Raw genomic sequence first — 23,709 nt, 5'->3', positions numbered from 1 at the left:
CTCATACAACTTATTATTATTATCAAATGAGAGGGTTTTCTTAAGTTATTATTACAACATACAGCTTAATTGATTATATTGTTTATACATTATACTAACCTAATCTAAAAATTGTCCATGGTGGCAAGACGAGGTACTTACTAGGGGGCAAGACGGGGAATGTTTATTTGAAGGAGAACAGTAATTTTAGTTATTAAAGTTATTTTTTAATTTTTAACTGCAGACGTTTCTAGTTTACGGAGAAGTATCTTTTAGTTAGTAATGATATTAATGTTTTTGGTACCGGTAACTGCAGTACTTTTTATTACATAGTTAAGTGTCAATAATATAAATTTGAGTAATTTGTTATTGTTTATAGGAGTAACTTTTTATGTTTTCGGTTAAAACGTAATACACTATTGACAACATAATACTTTTTATATTAAAATACCCCCGCCGCAGCAAACCTGCAGACTAAGCGAATTTCCATTTGATTTACACTGAAATGTCTACTTAAAAATATAACATTTATTCCCGGTTTAAATAGAATTAGTTTAACAAGTACTTAGGTTTGCTGCATCAGGGAGGTAAAACTGTTTTTTTTATGTTAATAGTTAGTAAGAAATAAAAACATTTTTCAAATTTGATCAAAATATGTTCATAAACAAGCAAACTACAACAGTTTACTTATTCTCCATAAAAATAACATGGGAATTTTAAATTTACAATTTTTTGGAATTTTCTCCGTAACCATTAGGCGCATAATAACGCTTCAATATACTAAATTATTTGTTTTTTTAAGCTCTACAAAATGGTTTGGAAAGAAATTGCTAAATTTTATGTTTTTTGGGTCAAAAATGGGAAAAACCTATTTTTACCCCATAAAACCCCCCGTAAACCCCCGTTCCCATGCTGATGACATGCCCAGCCGTGATCATGCTGGATCGCGAACTCGTTCGAATAAACGTAGGTTTACACGTTTGTACCGAATTTCATCAAAATCGGATCATTTTTGCTCGAGTTATCGTGCTAACGGACACACACACACACACACACACACACATATATATATATATATATATATAAATATATAAATATATATATATATATATATATGAATTTGAACGGATGGTGTTTTTGGTCTCTAGGGACCTCAAAACGAAAAAAAAAATCGGTCCCGCGCCCAGGTCTTACCATGAGTACTACGGTAATAGCTTATTCCCTATATGGGAAATTCGCTAATAAATGTTTTTAAGTTTGTTTAGTGTTTATTTGTTTATTTGCCTTACTTTATAATGGTACCCCATCTTGCCCCATGAGTTCACCCCATCTTGCCCTCACTGAAGGGCAAGATGTGGTACTTGGTAAACTATACAGAAAAAAGGGTTTTTATGTATAAGTTTTTAAGCTAGACGAGCAAAAATATTTATATATACTCTATAAAGACTGAAGTTTAAGTTGCAATATCAATTATTTTTGTTAATAAATTAGGAAGCTTTCAAAAAATTATTAAATGCTTAAGTACCTCATCTTGCTCCACTTTCCCCTATAGGTAATGCTGATCAAGATAATAATTAGTGAAATTTAATTGGCTTGCTTTTTTGCTCATTATTTGCGTGGACATGACGATTATTACGAGAAGATATAAATAGTAAAATCACTACTGTATTATGCTTTTAGTTGAATATAATATGAAAATTATATTATTGCGATACCGATGTCCATGAGGCATGTGGTTTTCAGTAAATGTCTGGGTTTCGGGAATGTAGAAATGCAGCCAATTAATCGCTTCAGATTCGGTCAGATTAATTATTCTTTTAAGACTTGTGGAAATAAAACTCCTTTATAACTGATAGTATTTTATGTATTAAAAAACAACTTTGAAACAATAGATTGAAATAAACTAAAATATATAAATATAATGTAGTATTTTTCAACCAATTTTACTACAAATAAATATCGATTTAATAATGGCAATTAAATTAACTCATGTAAGTAAACCACTCCATGTTATGGCACTCATGAGAAAATTCAGGTTTAATGAAAATAGATCAAGCTCATATATATTTAGTTTTCCCGCGGTAACCAGTATGTGTCTCGGTGAACGTGGCTCAGATAGGAGAAGCGTTAGTCAGTTTGCTGTCCAGCCAGAGTGACAGAGGACGGAAGTACTCTAGAAAGGGTTTTGCAGAGTATGATATATACCGTCCCTCAGTCATGGTAGCCAACGCCTCCTGAGGTTCTGCCCGAGAGCCTAGGCGCATCATGTTCCTGAAATGGTTACACGACAAGAGTTAGTATAAAGGAAAGTAAAAGGATGAATGAAATGATAATTTAGGTACGAAGTTTTAGATGGCAAGATACAATAGGCTATTTTTTCTCGTGATTAAGTGTCAGTCCATGGCTTCTCAGTGCATGTAACTATTCGTTACTGGCTTTTACGGTCAGTTTTTTACATTGTTCGTTACAGTATTTTTTTTTACAGTAAAATGTCATGTACAGTACTTAAGTCACCAGAGTACATGTGGTGTTTACAGTTGACCAAGGTCTAGCTAATATCATTGACGTGCAGTATAAAAATCAGAGGTCCAAGGATAGATCCTTGAGAAACACCGCATTTAACAGTCACCCAGTCTGATCTAGTGTCACCAACCTCCGCACATTGCTGCATATCTAAATAAAAGATTTCAGCCATTTAAGAACATCCTGAGAAAACCACATGGCCTGCAACTTCTGCAACAATAATTCATGATTAACCCAGCCGAAAGATATGTTTTGCGAACAACTGTTGACCAAGTCCGTAAGAATTAATAAGCAATGAGATTCTTAAAGTAAAACCATTGACTATTGGATACAGAAGTTGTTGTATTAATAGTCAAAGGTAAAACTTTGGCAAGATGTTACGTAAATAATTGTTTGTTTTTTTGCCAATCTATAAAAACGCGATTTGACTTAAAAGCTCAATATACCGTCTCTAATGCAATATGCTTTTTCCTACTGTCACCCGATAAAGTTGGCTTCCTTGTACTGTTTATAGTTTATAGTACAGAAAGCTGCTAATTGCTGCATATTTATACTTTGTCGTACGGCTTATACTTTGGCGCACATCAGGATTCCAACGAAACAACACAAAACAGCGTGGTTCTATTATGCACGTAATCCGTGTACGCTTGGAAATAGGTTTGGCAACACTTAAAGATAATGATACTATGAGCAGCTGATTGACTATTATAATTACGATTTAACCTGTCATTTCGTGTTTATAGTTTCGGTATTTCTGAACTTTCTGGACTTTTCTTTTAAACGTTTTTAAAACATTCCTACGATCTTAATAAACAAGAAAATAACTTTAAAGCATTTTTTAAGGCTTGGAAACCGCTTCAAATTACAAAAACATACGGAACTATATTCTCAAGTCGCGGAGCACATTTCTTGCCGAGGAAAAATAGCGGAGTGATATGGACCGGGTACTACCATCTCTATGGCACCTATTTGTGTTGCCAGCTGAACCTAAAAACGTGTTGTATAGTGTTTGAAAGACTAATTATTTATATGCTTTATAAGTGACTGTAGGAAAAATATAATGTGTAACACGAGTGCAAAAGGCCTTTGCTGCACTCGAGATCATTCCTACAACATTGCTCTCGTGTGCAGCAAAATTGTCTCTAACACATCTGGGACATAATAATAATTCAGACAAATGTAACATACTATTGACGTGATTGAACCCTCATCAAGTGAATAAATTGGGAAAAGATACCTAGCCATTATTATAAATGAAACAAAAAGTACACATATAAATAAATAAATAAAAGTGTTTTTTATGCAATCCAAATTACAAGCATTTTAAAGACAACACCAAACTCATATGTTGGTATCCCTGTTTTTACTTATATTACCTATGTTCCTATGTTATACTGTCTGGCTTAGGCCCTATATGCATTGTTACAGTTATCTATGAGTTTTACTGTTCTTGGGACTAAATTGTTGATAAAGACTCAACATAGTGCTTTCGCAATCTCATTTCTTGTACATTGAAAGTAAATAATTGGTTTTTATAAAGGGTGGAGAATAAATTTCCAGATGTAATTTGGAAACTTCAATCAATACCTCATATGCAGAAATATATTATATATATATAGGTCTATATATAATATATAGACCTATATTACATATATATATTATATGTATTGGCTGATGAAGTAAAGAAAACGGGGATACCAATTCACTAACACATGAGCTAGTATCATGTATTATGCAATTATCTAGTACGAGCTTATGGACCGTCCTACGTTCGGGAATCGAGTTGTCAACTAAAACAGAATAATTCAGAACATCTAGTTTACACGCATAGACACAAATTCTGGCAGTTTTAATGGGGAAGATCGCCTTATAAACAAATGTTACGTGACCACCTATTTATTCCATTCGAATATAGACCTAAAATATGGCGATATGCATTTTAAATCCGTTAATTTTACCATAAAACAGCATTTGTGTCGATTTGAAAAATCTTGAAGTGAGATTGGCGACCTATTTACACTGGTTTTGAGTAAAGTAGCTACATGCCACCTCCAATTGCAGACTGTACTACTTATGTACTTACCGTACCTTATCTTACCTCCGTGACCACTGAAACTTTTATGAGGATTCTCTTCTATCACCTGCCTCTTCAAAATATAGATCCCAGTCTGAGAATGCATTTCATAACTTAATATTTCCCGTCTATCGTGGGATACTCCTTGGAATATACTTTTTTAAAGTTTATACACAGCCTGTCCATCCAAGCTTTACCTACTTCTGGAAAGCATCCCTATATTTGGGTGTTAACACATTTCTCTTAGCTCTCTGTTCTATTTTATTTCGACCTCTGGGCCGTTATCTTGAACTGGTCTGTATATTTTCTCTGCACTTTATATCTAACCCATCATTAAGGTTTTTCGGTTCTTTGGTCAGTGCCCAAGTTTCTGAATCATCAGTACTACGGGGATAGTTGGTATGGTATGAGTCGACTTTGGTTTCTGCTGCACCCTGCAGTTTATTTGACAGTTTTATAGATACCTACTACACCGATTGACGCTTTCATTACTAACAAAAATTTTAGTATGGCGACATACTCACATTCAAACATACAGAAAAAGAAGTAGTTATCAACACGTAAACCACTATACCTTAAACAATTAAGCGATAAACTGCTGAAAAAATATTTCCCAAATATGAGTTGAAATTTGCAATGCATAAACTAAATACTTACAAAGATTGCATTTACGACAAAACTTGATTAAACGCAAGTGTTTGAGATGTTTAGATCAAAATAAATCATTTCCTGATAACGGAGATCCTTCACGGTAGGGGAAAACTACCTACATTGTGAAATAGTATGTAGACAAACACTAACAAACAATATTTTTGTAAACAAACAACTCGTAACATAAACATTTCAATGACAGTTATAAACCAGCTGTTAGTTAAACCAGCATTGAAAATACTTTAAATTGCTAGCGTCGGCTGCTAGACTTTTTAAAAATTAAAACTTAATTTCTAAAAAACTGAAACCCAAAACTAAAATTATGGCTTCGACATTCCCTAGTTCTCAAAATTATCTTTCTTTCAACACAAAAATCATGAAAATCCGTCAAGTGGTTGATTTAGAATCGTGAAATAAAAAAAACCCTGTTTCGTTTTAATATTATATACGAGCTTATATACGTGGCCCGTCCTACGTACGGGAATCGAGTTGTCAACTAAAACGGAATAATTCAGAACATCTAGTTTACACGCATAGACAAAAATTCTGGCTGTTTTAATGGGGAAGATCACCTTATAAACAAATGTAACCACCTATTTATTCCATTCGAATATAGACCTAAAATATGGCGATATGTATTTTAAATCCGATAATTTTACCATAAAACAGCAACAGTGTGATAAGTGCAATAAGTGAGATTGGCGACCGATTCACACTGGTTTTGAGTAAAGTAGCTACATGCCACCTCCAATTGCATACTGTACTACTTATGTACTTAACGTAGGCCTACCTCATCGTATCTCCGTGACCACTGAAACTTTTATGAGGATTCTCTTCTATCACCTGCCTCTTCAAAATTTAGATCCAGTCTGAGGATGCATTTCATAACTAGATGTTTCCCGCCTATCGTGTGGTACTCCTTGGAATATACTTTTTTAAAGTTTATGCACAGCCTGTCCACCCAAGCTTTACCTACTTCTGGAAAGCATCCCTATATTTTGGTGTTAACACATTTCTCTTAGCTCTCTGTTCTTTTTTTATTTCGACCTCCGGGTCGTTATCTTGAACTGGTCTGTATATTTTCTCTGCACTTTATTATCTAACCCATCATTAAGGTTTTTCGGTTCTTTGGTCAGTGCCCAAGTTTCTGAATCATCAGTACTACGGGGATAGTGGGTATGGTATGAGTCGACTTTGGTTTCTGCTGCACTCTGCAAGTATGAAGTTTATTTACCGGTAACAGTTTTATAGAGACCTACTACACAGATTGACGCTTTCATTACTAACCAAAATTTTACCGTGCCAACATACTCATCACATTCAAACATATAGAAAAAGAAGTATCAACATGTAAACCATTTATATCTTAAACAATTAAGTGATAAACTGCTGAAAAAATATTTCCCAAATATGAGTTGAAATTTGCAATGCACAAACTAAATACTTACACAGATTGCATTTACGACAAAACTTGATTAAACGCAAGTGTTTGATATGTTTAGTTCAAAATAACACATTTCCTGATAACGCAGATCCTTCACGGTAAGGGAAAACTACCTACATTTTAAAGTGAAACGAGGTGTTAGCCCGTCCTACGTACGGGAGTAGTCAGTTAAAACGGAGTTGGCCTATAATTCAGAACAGCTAGTTTACACGTATAAAGACAAATTTTATTGCAGCCTACAGTAGAAGGAGTAATTATCAATTGAGAAGTGTATGGAGGCCTAGTCAATGATATCACCTTCCATCGCATAGCCTACCTACCTCTTCCATAATCAATATCACCAATAATAATAAATAAACCATAAAACGAAAATATCCAATAAAATTCACAGTACACATAATTATAACGTTGGTGTCCTGACATCATTAAACAATTCGTCCACACACATCCTTTATGTCAATTTCACTGCATCCATTGACATCAATTTCTGCTAAATAAATAAGCGTATAAACAAAGAAAAGTAAACACAACAACATATAGTTTGTTTTGGTAAACAGCTGAGTCAAAAATAAAATAATATTCATTTGAACAAATGAACTGGTCACATGTTGAAGGAATTAAAAACGTAAAACACGCTAGTAAATCTAGTGAGGTAATTAATTGTCTATGTTTATTATCCATTCCGTTATCAGTTCCAATATCCTTGATAATCAAACCACCCTCATTGAATCAACGCACATCGTAATTCCCCATATTCATTAATTTAAACTATAAAATATTCAGCGCCTCCAAACGTAACCACAACTAAACACACGCCAAACAACTTTTTTAGATTTCATAAAAGGATGGTTAGTCTAATTGCAGTATCCTAGGTCAATGATGACTTTGTGTTAAATCTATGTCATTCGTCTGTTTATCTTTGAATAACACTCGTCTGAGGTTGTGGTGGTAATTTAAAATTGTATTCCTGAGGATTCTTGATCTCCATATTTATGACATCAATATTTCCGGGCCTAATCCAAACAAAGTTCAAGCATTCAAAAACATTGATTGTAAACAAAAAGCTGCCAACATGAATTAAAATATGTAAAAATTGTGGTTTTCCTACCCTTTCTAAAAAGTTGAAAAAAAAATTAATAATTAATAATTAGCGGCAGTAAAATAATTTGCATATCTTTTTTATTTAACTCGTGTACAGAGCCTCGACTTGTACACATCGATGGTGTTACTTATCTCGGTGGTCTACTAATCTTACTTATTTCCTATATCAATGACAAAATCAGAGTAAATAACCTCATAGTTCTATAGGGCATTTTTATAACTAACCAGCTTTTAGTTAAAACAAATTATATTGCTCTAAAACAAATCGAAGATTACAAAGATTGCTTTAAAAAATAATTTGAACATCCTAGTATTTTACTATGTATATTAAATTAATCTGTCATCCTCTTACAGAAGAATCGAACGTATCAATGATTAGCATTACACATAGTATAAATAAGTCAACCCTAAGTATGTCTTTACATTTTTATCCAAATGCTGAATTTGTGACACAAAAGCTGATTGTTTACAGCTGTTATGTTAAGCAAATTATTTTATGCCAAAAGCTAGTTTAGAATCTTAGCGTCGGCTGGTAGACTTTTTAAAAATTAAAACTTAATTTATAAAAAACTGGGACCCTAAACTAAAATTGTGGCTGCGACATTCCCTAGTTCTCAAAATTATCTTTCTTTCAACACAAAAATAATGAAAATCCGTCAAGTGGTTGATTCAGAATCGTGAAATAAAAAACCCTGTTTCGTTTTAATATTATAGATAGATAGATAGATATAGATATTAAATAATTGATAATTGATATCGTCGTAAAAGCGATTGTTTCACAGAAGTTGATTAATTTGTGTTGCGTTTTAAAAAATACACCCTGTTCTTTTATACCAGTCTAGTACACTTACCTCAAAAGACGACCTGCCTCCTTGTTTCCGTAAATATCACAGCGATGAAGAGGGAAAGGAAGTTTTGCCTGGCGAGGAATTGTGGCCAAGCACAGAGACTCGAAGAACTGCATCTGAAGGAAACCACTTAAGAAGTATCTGTGAAACAAAAAAGGGTTACGTCCCATGACTCATACAGTCGAATAACAGTCATGCGAGTGAGAAATATCTAGAGACGCGTTTTTGCACAAATTAACGTATTAAATATATAAACGAGCCTAATGACTGTAGCAAATGCGATTGGATGGCTAAGCCAACAAGGCTTTCTTCAACTTTAGGTACGTCTCGTTTGTAACGATGCTGCGTGGTGGTTTTCAAAACTTTTGGTCACGAAAATGAGCACGTTGAACATACCTACCCAGGGATTTGTTTTCCAAGTCATATATATTCTCACGACTGCCATTGTTATTGAGCTTACTTTTTTATGTCGGTGTTACACTGAACTTGCCTTATATACGGCGTGTTGTCCATAATGTGAAACTTGGCCGCCGGGTCAAAGTCAGCCTTGGACCGCTGCACAGGAGGACTGACTCGTAGGAACTCCTTGTGCATGCTCCACCACTCCGTGTTGTACTCCTGGGGAGTCACTTCTCCCCGCATCACCTTCCATCGCCATTTGTCCATCATCATGCCAAACACTATCTGAGGGACTTTGTTCAGGGCTGTCTTGAGTAAAAGGAGAATTTCCAGATCTGTAAATACGACATTATATTATAATGCGTCAGATAAAATAAAATCCATCTCCATGTCAAAATATTGGTCTAAATTGACAAGCAGGAAACACCTCAATGGCCAAGCTAATTGAAGATATAGATTTTTAGCTACATATCTCTCTTTCTGTTCCATAAATAGGGATTCTCATAATTTCGTTTTGTAAACTGTAACTTATCAAGGGTTTTCTGAATGTCCATACTACAAGCATTGATTATACATATTCCTAGACGTAGACCTACCAGTGCTAAAGTTAGCTTAGATATATATAGAATAGATTCGTGAAAAGCCTACCGGACACCGGTACAAACATGGTTACGTATTTTAAGGCGAAGATTGGCGTTTGAAGATCGGTGTTGAATGTATCAGATGACATTACACAATAGATTATAGTTATACTAATATCAACTAGTTCTTTATTAGCCATGACCATTTATTATAAGTCTTTATAGCCCAATGATAAAGGACAACTGGGTCCCAAGATAGCAAGAGACCTAAAGCGATCTTGGTACTTCTCGTAGTTCACAAGTTTACTATGAACAGCACAGTCCCTTCAGATACCTTTTTGAATATCAGTTTCATCGCTGGCCATGACCCCTAGCCTTTCCAGGTGAAGGGGACTCTGGACCCCTAGCATTATTGTCTCTCCTACAGCCTCGTGGAACGCCGAGTTGGCACCTGCCTGGGAAACATGTGGACATTACTTAACAACAAATACAAGCTTGTATGTATTAGACTTTGTAGTTAAATGCTGAAATTACACTATTCGTTTGTTGTGCTCCTAAACACAAGTAAGCTAGAAACACACAATGTACTTACTCAACTAATAACAAAGGTATCAATACAAAATCTCCTAATAAGTGTGTTAAAGAGAAAATAATGTTTAACAAGACAATTTCGGCTTTGGAGGTGAAATTTATTGAGCGGAGCGAAGCGAAGCGAGCGAAACTCTTATACTACACTCCTGATTATGTTTTACAAATACTCCTCCTGAACGGTTAAAGCGATCTGCACCAAATTTAGCACAATCATAGTAGCCAACCATGGGTAGGTATAAATCTGAAATGGTACAAATCAGACCACAGGGCTTTTCCCTACGTGAATTTAAACTTTTGGAAATTTAACATGGGCCTTATGGAATTATTGGTTGCCATGGCATTACAGTAGAGAACCTCGATAACAAGACTCTCATGGGGATTGTAAAATAAGACTTGTTATCAAGGTTGACTTCTTATCGAGGTTTGTAATAACATGTGATTAGTGGTAAAATAATTTTAAGGGGATTTTAAAATAACACTTGTTATCAAGGGCGACTTGTTATCGAGGGTCTTCTTATCAAGGTTCCACTGTATTTGCAAGATAATAAAAAGGTAAACAAGAGTCACAACATATATGTTAGTTAACGAATCATCTAAATAGTACCGGTACATTACAAATACCGTACAGAGGAGAAGGAAAGAACAATCGGATTACTATCATTGAACATAATTTTCTACAAAATTAATAACCAATAATTAATTCGTGTCGCCGGAATAAGGCTGATGATGCACCATTGACTTTAATCCAAATAGCCATTCCATTTACATGAACCATAGGCCTACCCTGGAATGGCTCCCTGGAAAAACGTGCCATGCGCCGTTTTGTAAACTTTACAGAAACTAAAAAAAAGGTTAAGAGAGTAATTTTTTAAAGATATTTTTTTTTGGATTTTTTTGGATTCTACTTGATAGGTCTAGTCAAAACGATGTTATAAGGATTTTTTTTTCAAGTAAAAATCCAAATTATTAAGCTTTTGACATTTTAAGTGTAAATGTAGTGGAAAAACGTTGATTGGGCCTAGTTTGATATGCACAAGCAACGTTTTTCTACTGAAACATAGCACTCTACTCTACAATACTGGCGTTTGGAACGTTTTGTAAAGAATAAAGTTTTAATAGCTACAATAATTCATTATTTTTATTGCTTAGGTACAGAAATTCTCAAACTGCAAGTGAAAGAATTTTTTTTTACAAAATTGAATCTTATTTTACTAAAAGAATACACAATATCTTGTTAATGAAACCGACATAACCCCTAGCCTTTTTATTAAGCAGATATTGTTTGTGTGCTTGGGACTTTTAATTTTACAATATTGCACTTCATTTAACTAAAATAACACACAAAATCTTGTAGAAAAACGTATTATCTTGGTACAGTATAGTCAGTCACGTAAGGTATAGTCTTGCAGCCGTTGTGTGTGCAGGAACATGAGAAATCCGCCCATTCACTTAACAAAAATAACATATAAGACAGTAAACAGTAAATTGACAACAGCTAGGTTGTAATTTACTAATAATAAGTATTTAGAAATGAAAATTAAATTCTTATGTCCTGGTAAATATTCTGGATCACTAACGTTATAGTGTTCAACTGTAGTGTGCATTGTAGCACAAGTAACGTTTTTCCAATTACTTCAGAAATAAGTATTTTTTCAGTCACTACTTCATTTTTGTAGTTTTTTACTCTTTCCCGCTATTTCTATGACTCTTCTTAACTTTCTTCTTCCAAAAATCTATGTTTAACTTTAGTTTTTTGCCTCTATTTAATTGTTTTATAAGGCCTGACAACAGTGAAGACATGGTCTTGTCTGCCCAATACGCTGCACAAGGAACGTTCTTCCATTGAGTGCCAAATTCCCCTACCCATAATTCAATGTTTTTGTTATAAAATCGGCCAAACCACTTGATAGACAAAAGCACAAGGAACGTTTTTGTTTTAAAAACCTGCAAACTCTAATTCTGGCGCTTGGAACGTTTTTCCGGGGAGCCATTCAATTATTGAGTTTGGATACTGCAAGTAGACTTTCCTAGACGTACCATTCAATAATGTGTGGTATTGGCTTTGAATAGATATACTGCAATTAAGAATTCCATCAATGTGAACCAAAGATACCACTGAGTTTGGATAGGTACTGCAAGTAGACATTCCATTGACGTGAACCAGACGTACCATTGACTTTGGTTATAGCAATTAGGCATTTCATTTACGTGAATCAAATGAACCATTGACTTATAGGATACTGTAAGTAGACAATTCATTTACGTGAACCAAATTACCATTGAGTTTGGACACTGCAAATGGGCATTTTATTTATGCGAATCATATGTATCATTGACATTGAATACTGCAAATATACATTCCATGATTTAAGTAAACCAGAAGTAAGCCTACCATTGGCTTTACTGCAAACAGGCATCTTATTTATGTGAACCAAATGGACCATAAACTTTGAATACTACAAGCATAGATTAAACATACTCCCTAAGTAGATCAGTTATAGCTATGTTAAAAGATGAAGACGGGGGAACAGTGGTGCGATCTTGCGGAGTTTTGTAGCAACAGTGTCGACGGCAGCGGCGCAGTGGCACAGCTTGTGGCGCCGCGAGGAACTAACGATCCGTGTGCTAGGAGGGGATACAGCGGCGTATGAGAACGGCACCGCCGCACCGAGCGCCAACCCGGGACTGGCCGTCGACTCGACTCGACACCGACGTACACGTACTGTGTACACTGAACCCGCTGAACATACCTTTGGCAAATGGATCCCTCGCAGGGTGCTGGCTAGCCACAAGCGACAGTACTGTCCTCTTGTCAAACCATATACCTACTTCTCCCTTGATAAATGTACTACGATCACTCATGAAAATCCTCTTACTGTTATAACATCAAATTAGTGTAAAGGGTGCATGATATGTAGAACTGATATTTCATTACCAAGGATGTAGTTAATTAATAATAAGCAATAATTTCCTTATAGAATCCCATTTAATTCTATATCATTTTTTTTCCTTTTTATTTTGTCGGGCGGAGTGGAAATCCTCATGGACACTCAAAAACCCGTATTTGAGAGTAGTGCCGGACTTTTACCGGCTAAAAAAACTCCGCCATAAATTCAGAACTGTTACAGTTGAAAAAGTAATTTCTGTGATTTGATGTATTAAATTTGGATAATGTTTACTTAGTCGAAATAAAATTAAAGTTGACAAAAAAACTGGGAACATTAATAAATTTGACAGGTTTGAATTGAAGGAATACAATTTACTATTATGAAACCTAAATTACTTTACAATTAAAGTTATTGAATTTTACTGGTATCTTATCTGATTTTTTTAAGGACAAGTACTTCGTTAATATTTTTATACAATAACTTGCTTTGCTATATATACATTTGATTTATCATTGCATATACATGGCATTGAAAGAGAAAAGAGCCTACTTGTTTTGCAATTTCATCACTTTCTCCCAGTGATTACCATATTTCCCACCGGGCTGGCGCAGTTCTTTGGACATTGCTTGCAGAGTTCTTTTAATTTTGGCGGAGACAATCTTATTTATTAAGAACTCCCTGTGCTTGTAGCAATCCGTAGCACCTCTCATCCATTCTGAGTGGGTCTTGAAAATAAGTTGTTTGGCTTTCAAGAGCACATTTTTCTTAAAACCAACAACGTGTATTTTGGTCTTGAAAATTTTGTCCAAAACACTTAGCACCATGTCCACTACCTCAGTTGTTTTGTCCGTAGGGTATATCAAACTGTATGTGTCATGCCGATACTCCTTGTTCCTGATGAGGGCCTCTTCAGGACTGTCTGCTGTATGAACAGGTGGCAGCTTCAACAGTTCCCTCCTGCAGTCGGCGCAATTGAATTTATTTAAGCATGACTTGACCCCATAACCGGTGAAATACCTTGTAAAAATAACATTTATTAGTTAAAAATTGTAGGCCTGTAAATGAGTTAAAACTAAAAATTAGTTAAAATAGTTGTAAACTATTTAATATCTCTATTCACAGCTCTCCATTTATCTTACAGCATTATTACTTAATGAAGGAATAGTATGCTTCTCCAGTTTAGTGGATAAATATGATTTCCCATTCAAAACACTTATAAAAAACTTATAAGGCATTTAATTATACTCACCTAACGGAACAGGACTGCAATGATGGCAATGAGGATCCAAGACCGGCGTCGTTTTCCTCGTCGGTGTCCGATTCTGGAGTAAGAGAGTTTTCATGTTCTTCAGTGGGGAGGGCGGTCGTGGCTGACTCACAGGCTAATGAGGATCCGCTGTGTGGTTCTGTCTCTTTATCTATCGTCATTGTCGACAAAAGTTCATCGTCATCGGGTTCACAGTTGGCTCCAGCTGGGGGTTGGACCAGAGCTGCCTGTATCCTATGTCTTAAGTTTTGGCGGAACAACCGAATAGACGGATTTCTTTCAAACCTAGAACATAAAATGTTTTGAGAAAAGAATTTCAATTATATTGGGGTTTTTTTGTTTGTACTTTTAAAAATATCGTCAAGACAAAAAAAACATATTTGGTTTTGACGATTTTATCGAGTTTAAAAACAAATAACATTGTATTTTCATCTATTAACCTTGGTTAAGTGGTTAATGAGTAAATCCAATAAAACCTACACTCATAATTAAGTTCTATTCATATTTTCATAGAAACCAATTGTTTGTGTTCCTTGTTTCAGCAAACCTACGTACTCATCAACAATGTTATTGTTATGGAAACTTATTAAAATTATTGTATTTATCGCTTATATGTGTGTGAACATATTTTAAGAAACTAGGTTTGCGGTTTTATGGCATATATTATTCATTGGAAATTTCATGAATTAGTAGGTTTACTTCTACGGGGGTGTTTTCAAATCAGAGATATTTTACAGGCCTAATCCTTAAGCCTTCTTATCCCAATACGTTTACATACCCGCACTTCTGTCTAGCGACCGAAAACTCATTCTCGATTGGGTCCTGGTTCAGTCTTCCAGTCAAAAGGTATTTGGCGCCATCTTCTTCCAAATCTGCCCAGAGCATTCGGGTTGCAACCAGTGTGTGCTCTAAGCTGTGTAAGCAAGGTGGTCTTTTCTTCTCATGCAACATATTTAAAGATTTGACCCAATTTATGTCATCAACTAAAGTATCTAGTGGCTTTCTAAGATGGCTGTTGGTAGATGCTGAAATAGCACATTTGTATGGGTTCGGATGGAACTTATTTGTGCTGTTCATCACATCAAATCTGTTGTTTAAACGTTTCAGTAAGTACGCAGTATCTAGTGCGCTTGAAGGCAGCTCCCCAGTTTCAACTGCAGTTGACATGGCTGCGCTGACGGATAAGCTAAAGACTTGAGTTGCCAGCTTAACCGACATCTTTTCAAAGCTGTTTGGCCGGATGTGCTTCTCCGTCAGTTTGGTGGCTCTGGACTTGGTGGCTCCGCTATCTATGTTGTAGAGCTTTTGGACGTGATCCCAGTCGGCAACACCAATACTGGGCTTTTCACCCGGCTCCTCTGAAGCAGCTGCCTGCTGCTCATCATCAGGATTGGCCGTTTCCTAAAACATTTACATGTTTTAATTAATTACATAGTTCAAGAAAGTCCCTACATGTGGGAACATGTCGTTAGATTTTGGCTGCTTAAATACAGTATAATGGAAAAAGGTTTACTGAACGTAGGTTTGCTGCAACGATAAACACAAAATAAATTTTTTTTATGTAAATATCAATATAACTCATATAAATGAAGTCTTAATTTCATTATTATTGGGCCCTTTTTACGAGAGTTATCGTACTTATGGACACATAAATTTATACAAAGTTGATCGACTGGTTTTTTTTGGCAGCTGGGGACCTCAAAACAAAAAGTTATCATGGACCCGGACTTAGCTTTTACCATGAGACGGTAATAGCTTCTTCCCTGTAGGGAAATTGCTTATAATTAATTATAGCATACATTAACAACATAAACAAAATTAACTAACAAAATACGTAGCAAAACTTAAACTTTGTAACACCACCTACCTCCTGATTTACAAACGTAGGTGTCTTGCTAAACGTCATCTGTCCAAAAAAACATCCATTTTTCCTTTTCATCAGGTTGTTCCTGATGCATTTTATGACATGAGGAAAATCGTAGATGAATTAGTTTTTCCTTTCGTCCATTATAAAAAATGGGGCTTCTGCCGACGTGTTCAGTAGCGTAGCTGCTTTTCTGTTCACTGAGCTTTGGTCACATACTACCGCTCTCACTTTTAACCCAGCATCTTGCATTGCATTTATGCATTTAGGAATCAGTTTTGCCACAACAGAGCCGTTCACCATTTTATTGGTGGCAAAATAAGCGATGGGCATTTTCCATCTGTATGTAAGCCCTCTGGCTATAAACAGTAGGACATGAGTAGCTGGGTAAGGCTTACGGCCATCTTCTCCAAGATCAAACAATCCTGAAATACCAAAGTGAGTTAAAAAAAATCATTTGATGTATTAAGTTTTGTTAATTGTTTATGTAATTATGTGGATTTTTAAAATAAATAAATAACAAAAAATAAACCGACCCTTTTCAAATTAGTTATTTAATACGAAGTTAATTAATTTAATTCAAAATGCATAATTATATTAAAAGGTAAACAAAAACTGTCACGACTTTGAGTAATGTCAATAACAAAATACCAATGACTATTCGAATGGTTATACCACTTTTATCCGTATCAACTCCACATAAAATAAATAGTGAATGAAATATAAGTTACTTATAAAGTCTAGCATAAGGCCACTGTTACAAAAAGGGGGAAGGGTTGGTGAAGTGGATGTGGTTTGGAGGAGGGAAAGGTAAATATTGAATGAGGTAGAGGTTATTAGTTAACTTTAAGATAAGCTCACTGGTTAAAATTCCGTTAGTTTAATTTTGACTTTATAATTCTAAATTTGTTTAGCAACAAACTTTGGTAGCTTGTTTAGTAGGAATGGTTTTCATTCAAATTAACTAAAGAACGTTATAATTTAATACCATTTAATATTATGCATTATACTTTTAAAGCATAATACAAAACAGACAGTACCTTCAACCACATCCCTTTTCGAGTCATATTCAAGACTAGACTTGATGCTCATCTCATCGAACAGAATGACAGCGTTTTTTTCCCAATCACCCATGTGTTTGACTTTATTTCTTATCAAGCCGATGATCTCTGAGCATACGCCAGGCCTTAAGTTGATAGACTGCAGCCAGCGTGCAATTGTCGATGTGCTAGGCAGAGCAAACCCATCACTTCTCATCTGGTCATACAATGCTGGGGATTTGTATCTGTAAAATTGTATATTTGACACTAAACAAATTTCTTCAATTTAAACTGTAATACGACTTGGACTTACCCACTTATATTAATCGGTAAGCAAGAAATTATACTATGCTTATACTATTATAGGCTACTATCCGACTTTGTGTCGTAGGAATAACAAACCCATACAGTTAAACATTTAGTACCAAGCTTGTAGAATTTCGAAATAACGGACTTTTCAATTCAACTTTGAAGTTGTATTATGATTTACATAATTTTGAAATTTTATAAATTTACTTCCAAAAGTTTGTTTTACTTCTGTAATAGCAAGCTAAAATAGTATCACAAGTTTATAAAGTTTTAGAAAACCCTCCAAGCTCCAAAGGTTATTGAATTAATTGATAAACAATTGAAAATAACGGCTTAGCTCCATGTTACGCGGATTACAAAATCTGCTACATCTACACTCGTGCTATGATTTATTATTCGCACAATGAAATAACCAGTAAATCCTCCGTCTAACTTATTTAAATAAGAGCAACACCTCTCAACGCTTATTTATGTTTCAGCTGTCCGCATAAAATAGGTAGGCCATAAAAAAATACAGTGTGTATAAAAAGCGTACCTCATTGCTAAGGCTTGCAACTTCTCTTCCTGTGTCCATGGCATTTTCTTCATATCCACATGCTTCAATTGCATACAAACAAAATTTGAAACATGTACTGGTAGCATGTTTTGTACTGCAGATATCATCATTTCCTTTGTTATGTTGGTCTGTTTATTTTGTAGGCGCTGTACTTTTTGCTGATAGTTTCGCTTAAGTTTTCTTGATGTATTTAATTTACCTAACAGTCTTTTTTTCCCAGGTGTCAACGTTTTTTTGGGGGTTTGTTTACGGCCCTTAATGCTTTTAAATTTTTTGTAGAGTGGAGTGGGGGCATCGGTATTTGAAGAACTAGGCGTGGCAAATAAAGCTCTTCGAGAAACCGCTTCGTGACCAGCAGCCTGTCTGTCATAAACTTGAGATTGTTGTGGGGTTTGTACGGGGTTTATTGATTCTTGGTACAGATTAGAAGGATCAGAAGGGGGTTGTGTCAGCTGTGTGGGGTTTGGCTCTTGGGCAGCTACTGTTGATGGTGCATCATTTCCGTCTTCCAAAGACAAAATTGTTGGAATAGCACATGCGTGTAATCTTTTTTCTCAGTGCTTAGAAAGCAACTGTCTTCAAAATGCTTTTCACACACTACCCTTCTATCTAGTGTCTTTTTGGTGACCGCATCTAAAGCCTCATTAGCACAATTCTCGACCCAAAGATCACAAATAGAAGGTCTTTTAGTCGGAAATCTAAAAAAGTGCAATGAGGGATAGCGAGCTCTACTTCTTCCACATCCGGTGAAGGAGCACAAGTTTCTACTGTATTTCTTGTTTGTATCACAAGAGGTAGACGCCATTTCCCCCTATAAAATACAAAAATGTATTCAAGAATGTAATGTAAAATATGAAAAGCTAAATCAATTTAATATACAATTGGTTACTTTATATTGATGTGTACTATTTGTCTGAGCGATGTTTGTTCACACTGGAAGTAAAATTTTGTATTATGAAATTACATTACATTAAGAGTCTTCTTCAACCCTGCGAAAATATTAAAAACATACGTAAGGCGTCTCTTGCCCTGTTAAAAAAACGTGTAAGTAGGCCTACTGTTAGTAAAACTTGAGTTGTTTTTAAACATTTAGAAAACAATTTTTATTAATTTATTTTCTTTTTGAGGTATGAGAGCTCCAATATAAAAGCCGTACTTACTATTTATCTATATTATTAAAAAGTGTTCAGAATATAAAAAAATAATATGTAGATAAGAATATATAAAATTAACATGTTTTGACGAGATACACCATTTGTTGTGGTATGCTGGTGTGGTGTTACATCGTTGGGCGTGATTACCGGGGCTATAGAATACAGGGGCTAGCTCACGTCTTTGATGTAGCACTTGCCGACACGGCCCCGCTCCCCCACCTCCTGTGACGTCACCGGGCTGACAGTCGGGCCTGTTTCCATTACGCGGCCAGCGAAAATCTCACTCTTTTACACGCTCCCCTACCGTTGTACGAACATATTTCTCATATGATACTTATATCGTTTTATTCTGCATTAACTGTAGAATCCAAATATCCAAACAGTTTTTAGTTTACCACAAGTAAATTGGTTTTATACCAACAAACGTAGAGAAACTACAATAATGAAACTTGAAAAAGTCACTAAGTTTATATATCTAAATACTATACAGCCGCAATTGTTACTCACTCAGGTATACAAATTCTAGACCACTTCTTGATGAGCTAGAGACTTGAAATTTTCGGTGGTTGTAGGTCTAGTGCCCAAACCACCCATAAAATTCCAAAAAGTGACATTTTCAAATTTTAACCCCCCCGTAATCTTGAATTTCCCCCCCCCATGTTATTCTTATGGGGAATAACATTAAAAGTGGCCAAATTTGGTGAGCTCATATGAACGGTTTAGAAACGTGGAAGAGACTTCAAATTTGCGTAGTATTGTAGTGAGAGGTCTTAAAATACCGGTGGAATTTGCAAAAGTCCCATTTTCAAATTTTAACCCCCCCAAAAATCCAAAATGGCGGACCTCTGAAAACGACAAAACACGTTTTTTTCAAAGGGATATAGCCCGAAAACGGTAAGAGATAGAAAAGATTTGAAAGCATATTCAGGAACAGGAATTAAATTTTATATAAAACCCTCTTGGGCGTTTTCCAAAAATCGCACTCCTTCAGCTTCAAAAAACGCCCTACTTTCAAAATTTGGTAAATTTTTATTAAATTTTTACCGGTTTTCGCCATGTTTTCATACTTAAATATTTTTTTTTTCAAAAATTATTATTGCTTTGTATTATCCTTACTTTACTTTAAATTTTACTCATTACATGTTTTTAGGTAACTTTACTCCTTGACCCCCAAAACTTAATTTTAATCTCAAAATTTGAAGGTTTTTTACCACTTTTACAAGCCCCAAATTATTCTTATGGAGAATAATATTGAAAGTGGTCGACTTTGGTGTGCTCATCTGAACCGTTTAGAAACGTGCTAGAGACTTGAAACTTGGTATTATTGTTGTAGGGGATCTTATATTAACGGTAAACTTTGCAAAAGTCCCATTTTCAAATTTTAACCCCGCCAAAAATCCAAAATGGCGGACCTCTGAAAACGATAAAACACGTTTTTTTCAAACGGATTTAGCTTGAAAACAGTAAGAGCTAGAAAAGATTTGAAAGAATATCCAGGAACAGGAATTAAATTTTCTACAAAACCCTCTTAGGTGTTTTCCGAAAATCGCACTCTTTCGGGTTCAAAAAACTCCCTACTTTCAAAATTTGGTAAATTTCTTTCAACTTTTTACCGGTTTTCGCTATTTTTTCATACTTAAATCATTCCTTTTTGCAAATATTATTATTCTCCTTACTTTAGTTTAAATTTTACACGATACGTGTTTTTTCGTAACTTTACTCCTTAACCCCCAAAACTTAGGTTTAATGTCAACATTTGAAAGTTTTTACGAGCCCCATGTTATTCTTATGGAGAAAACATTTACCCCATAAAAACCACCATAAGTCCCCGTTCTCATGGTCCGTTCATGCTATAGATTTACTCTGGTTTACTTAAGGTTTTATCCCCCTATCGTATTTACAACCCCCCCCCCAAATATTAAATCCCCCCAATGTTATTCTTACAGGTGCATAAGCCTAAATCACGTTTACACATTTCTAGATTAACTGGATATCTGAAATTTTGCATGATTGTAGATCTTGCGCCCTTTCCGAAAAGTGACATTTTACAAATATAACTCCCTCCCCCACGAAATATAGAATCCCCCCAATGTTATTCCTACAGGTGCATCGGTCTAAATCAATTTTACCCACTTCTAGAATAGCTAAAGATCTGAAATTTGGCTCAACTGCAGGTCTTGCGCCATGGCCCATTTCTATTTACCCCCTACCAAAAAAAGGGGGCCTGGGGGCGGAGCCCCCAGCGAGCCAAAGGCGAGTCAAGTTTATAAAGCCTTACTTCCTGATAAGCAATAAACGACCCGTTGGTTTTATCGAAAATTTTCAGGCTAATTATTGAAATAGAACTATTAATGAATATTTTTTTCGCTCAAAGTTTGTTCCTATCCCAAAAATAAAAAAAATCCCCGCTTAGTGACTTTTTGTAGTTCACAAGTTTGTAATCGTTATAATTTTCCCCTTTTAAAATACATATTATTGATCATAACTAAAGTATTTTTGGACCATCAGATTCTGTAGTGAATGCAGATTACAACGATATAAGTTTTATACGGACAATTTAATTGTGTACATTTAGGGAAGCATTTAAATGAGCGATTTGTATATGTGTCGCACGCTAGCTACACCCGTGGAGTCAGCGCGGTGACGTCACAGCCACACGTCAGTGGGACCACTTTGCTAGTCCACGTGAGCCAGCCCCTGTATTCGGCGCGCATAATGACCATGACCCCGCGCTACCAGCCAACACCAAGCCCAAGGTCATACCACTAATACGAAACTTCGCCGAAGGTGATGAAGGCTCTTAAACTATTCAGTATATTAGTACACTGTATGTGTAAAAAAAATGGCGGTGCCGTATGAACAAACAATGCATTACACCTAGGTACTCAACGAAAACGTAGACATGCGTATACGTGTTCAAATTACTTTTAGATTTAAAATTTAAGACATAAGCTCGAACATGCAAAAAAAAACCATAAATTTTGTATTGTTTTAACTCTTCAAACTGAAAAAATACAAGTTTTGCAGAACTCATGACTATTATTTATGTTTAAAAAGTTAAAAAATCCCACATTTACAGTATTCAAACATAGATTAATACTCCCTAAGGGAGTATGTTAGACAAGTATGGGACACTGCCAACCATATTTTCAACTTAGGGAGTATGTTTAATCTATGATTCAAACCAATACAGCGAATAACTTATAAGCAGATCTAAGCCTCAATATTGTAGCATATGGTTTGAAAGCTTATGTAATGGCGCATTTTTCAACATACTTTTGCTACCTTCTTGTTTACAGGGTGTACAAAAATGCAATAGTTGACTAAAGTTTTTTTTTAATTTTTGTGTCGTAGAAACTAATTTCAATCTTTGGAACTATTTACAATGGAGTTTTACTAGCAGCCATAATTTTTTTCGCTATTCTTATTCAAAGTTTAATGTGGATCACGAAAAAAATATCATCTACTCTAATGCATTTACAGGTAATTCAGAAATCGCTTTATTGTGTTTAAACACCTAGTTATTTTCTAAAAACGTAAAATAATTCTCTGGCAAGCCAAGTTTTAGACTTTGAACCTGTTATATGCATCATCAAACTTCAAACTTTATTTACTTTTTACTTACACCAAAATCTTATTTGAAACACTGATGACTAGACACTCTGTATAATAACGTGCATAAGGAACAGCCATCAACCGCATGCTTAAATTGTGAGGTCATAATGAGAAACAGATTTGTTCATGTCCATACTACAAGAGCACTTGTTCATGAACATTTCATAAATCCTCCATCCAGCGGTTAATGCAGTCGTCAAAAAAGGTTAATCTACAAATATAACAATTACGGTAATATTTACTTACCAATTGCAGAGAATCAGTGTGTTAACTCGAAGGAGGTAGACACAAAGTAACTTTTAACTGTATCACAATACAACAGCTAGGTAGCGCACTTTTAAAAAAAACAGAGGTAAAACAATGTCGATGCACACTCAACAAAGATCGCACTGGACGAGACGACTCGACTCGGCAGTCGCACTCGAGATCGCGAAGGTGTGCTTCCCGCCAAACGATATATCCCGCCAAACTGAGTGACTCATCTTCGCCAAGGTCACACCACTACTGCCCTAGCGTACAGACAACTAACCATAACAATAATGTCATGGATATACCCATTCGAATTTACGATATCAAACTTCAGAAACGGCCAGTTAGTTTTTAACGAGACATAAAATTATCTTAAATAATGCTATCTTGCCAAATGATACATTGTGGAGTTTTAAAGCGTATCATAACTTTTTATAAGTTGTATAGCAAAATAATCCCACCGCATCAAACCTGCAGACTAAGCGAATTTCCAGTTGCCTGATTGGATTTGCACTAACATTTATCCTTAATAATATCACATTTATTACCTTTAAATATAATTAGTTTAACGATTAC

At 35.2% G+C, this 23,709-nt stretch overlaps 2 protein-coding genes across 2 annotated transcripts; both read right to left on the bottom strand.

The window, feature by feature from the left end:
• Positions 1–1,965: 1,965 nt before the first annotated feature.
• Positions 1,966–10,009, bottom strand: LOC128982598 (angiotensin-converting enzyme-like). Its single transcript, XM_054401560.1, has 4 exons — positions 9,935–10,009; positions 9,111–9,354; positions 8,624–8,761; positions 1,966–2,250 (listed from the first exon to the last, which is right to left on the bottom strand). The coding sequence occupies exons 1-4, from the start codon at positions 9,963–9,965 to the stop codon at positions 2,091–2,093; spliced, it is 573 nt and encodes a 190-aa protein (XP_054257535.1). The 5' UTR covers positions 9,966–10,009; the 3' UTR covers positions 1,966–2,090.
• A 2,807-nt stretch (positions 10,010–12,816) lies between these two features.
• Positions 12,817–19,530, bottom strand: LOC128995567 (uncharacterized). The gene is made up of 10 exons (XM_054420588.1): positions 19,447–19,530; positions 18,848–18,926; positions 18,457–18,620; positions 18,095–18,156; positions 17,251–17,495; positions 16,442–16,635; positions 15,125–15,747; positions 14,329–14,631; positions 13,629–14,036; positions 12,817–13,066 (listed from the first exon to the last, which is right to left on the bottom strand). The coding sequence occupies exons 1-10, from the start codon at positions 19,528–19,530 to the stop codon at positions 12,817–12,819; spliced, it is 2,412 nt and encodes an 803-aa protein (XP_054276563.1).
• Between the last annotated feature and the right edge of the window lie 4,179 nt (positions 19,531–23,709).

The sequence above is a fragment of the Macrosteles quadrilineatus genome, unplaced genomic scaffold (genome assembly GCF_028750875.1).
Source record: "Macrosteles quadrilineatus isolate MER2022 unplaced genomic scaffold, UCM_ALF_1.0 Scaffold_1__1_contigs__length_201487025, whole genome shotgun sequence".
NCBI classification, from domain to species: Eukaryota; Metazoa; Arthropoda; class Insecta; order Hemiptera; family Cicadellidae; genus Macrosteles; species Macrosteles quadrilineatus.
Note: the sequence above shows the minus strand (reverse complement) of the source record. Positions and strands in the feature narration are given on the sequence as shown.

Coding starts and splice junctions, on each gene's coding strand:
- LOC128982598 (XM_054401560.1), bottom strand. CDS start 9,965: ATGGCCAGCGATGAAACTGATATTCAAAAAG. Junction 8,762..9,110: donor GACAACACGCCGTATATAAG/GCAAGTTCAGTG, acceptor TTTGTTTCACAG/ATACTTCTTAAGTGGTTTCC. Junction 2,251..8,623: donor GAGGCAGGTCGTCTTTTGAG/GTAAGTGTACTA, acceptor TAACCATTTCAG/GAACATGATGCGCCTAGGCT.
- LOC128995567 (XM_054420588.1), bottom strand. CDS start 19,530: ATGGAAACAGGCCCGACTGTCAGCCCGGTGACGTCACAGGAGGTGGGG. Junction 17,496..18,094: donor TTGCAAGCCTTAGCAATGAG/GTACGCTTTTTA, acceptor ACAATTTTACAG/ATACAAATCCCCAGCATTGT. Junction 14,632..15,124: donor GTCGCTAGACAGAAGTGCGG/GTATGTAAACGT, acceptor TTTATGTTCTAG/GTTTGAAAGAAATCCGTCTA.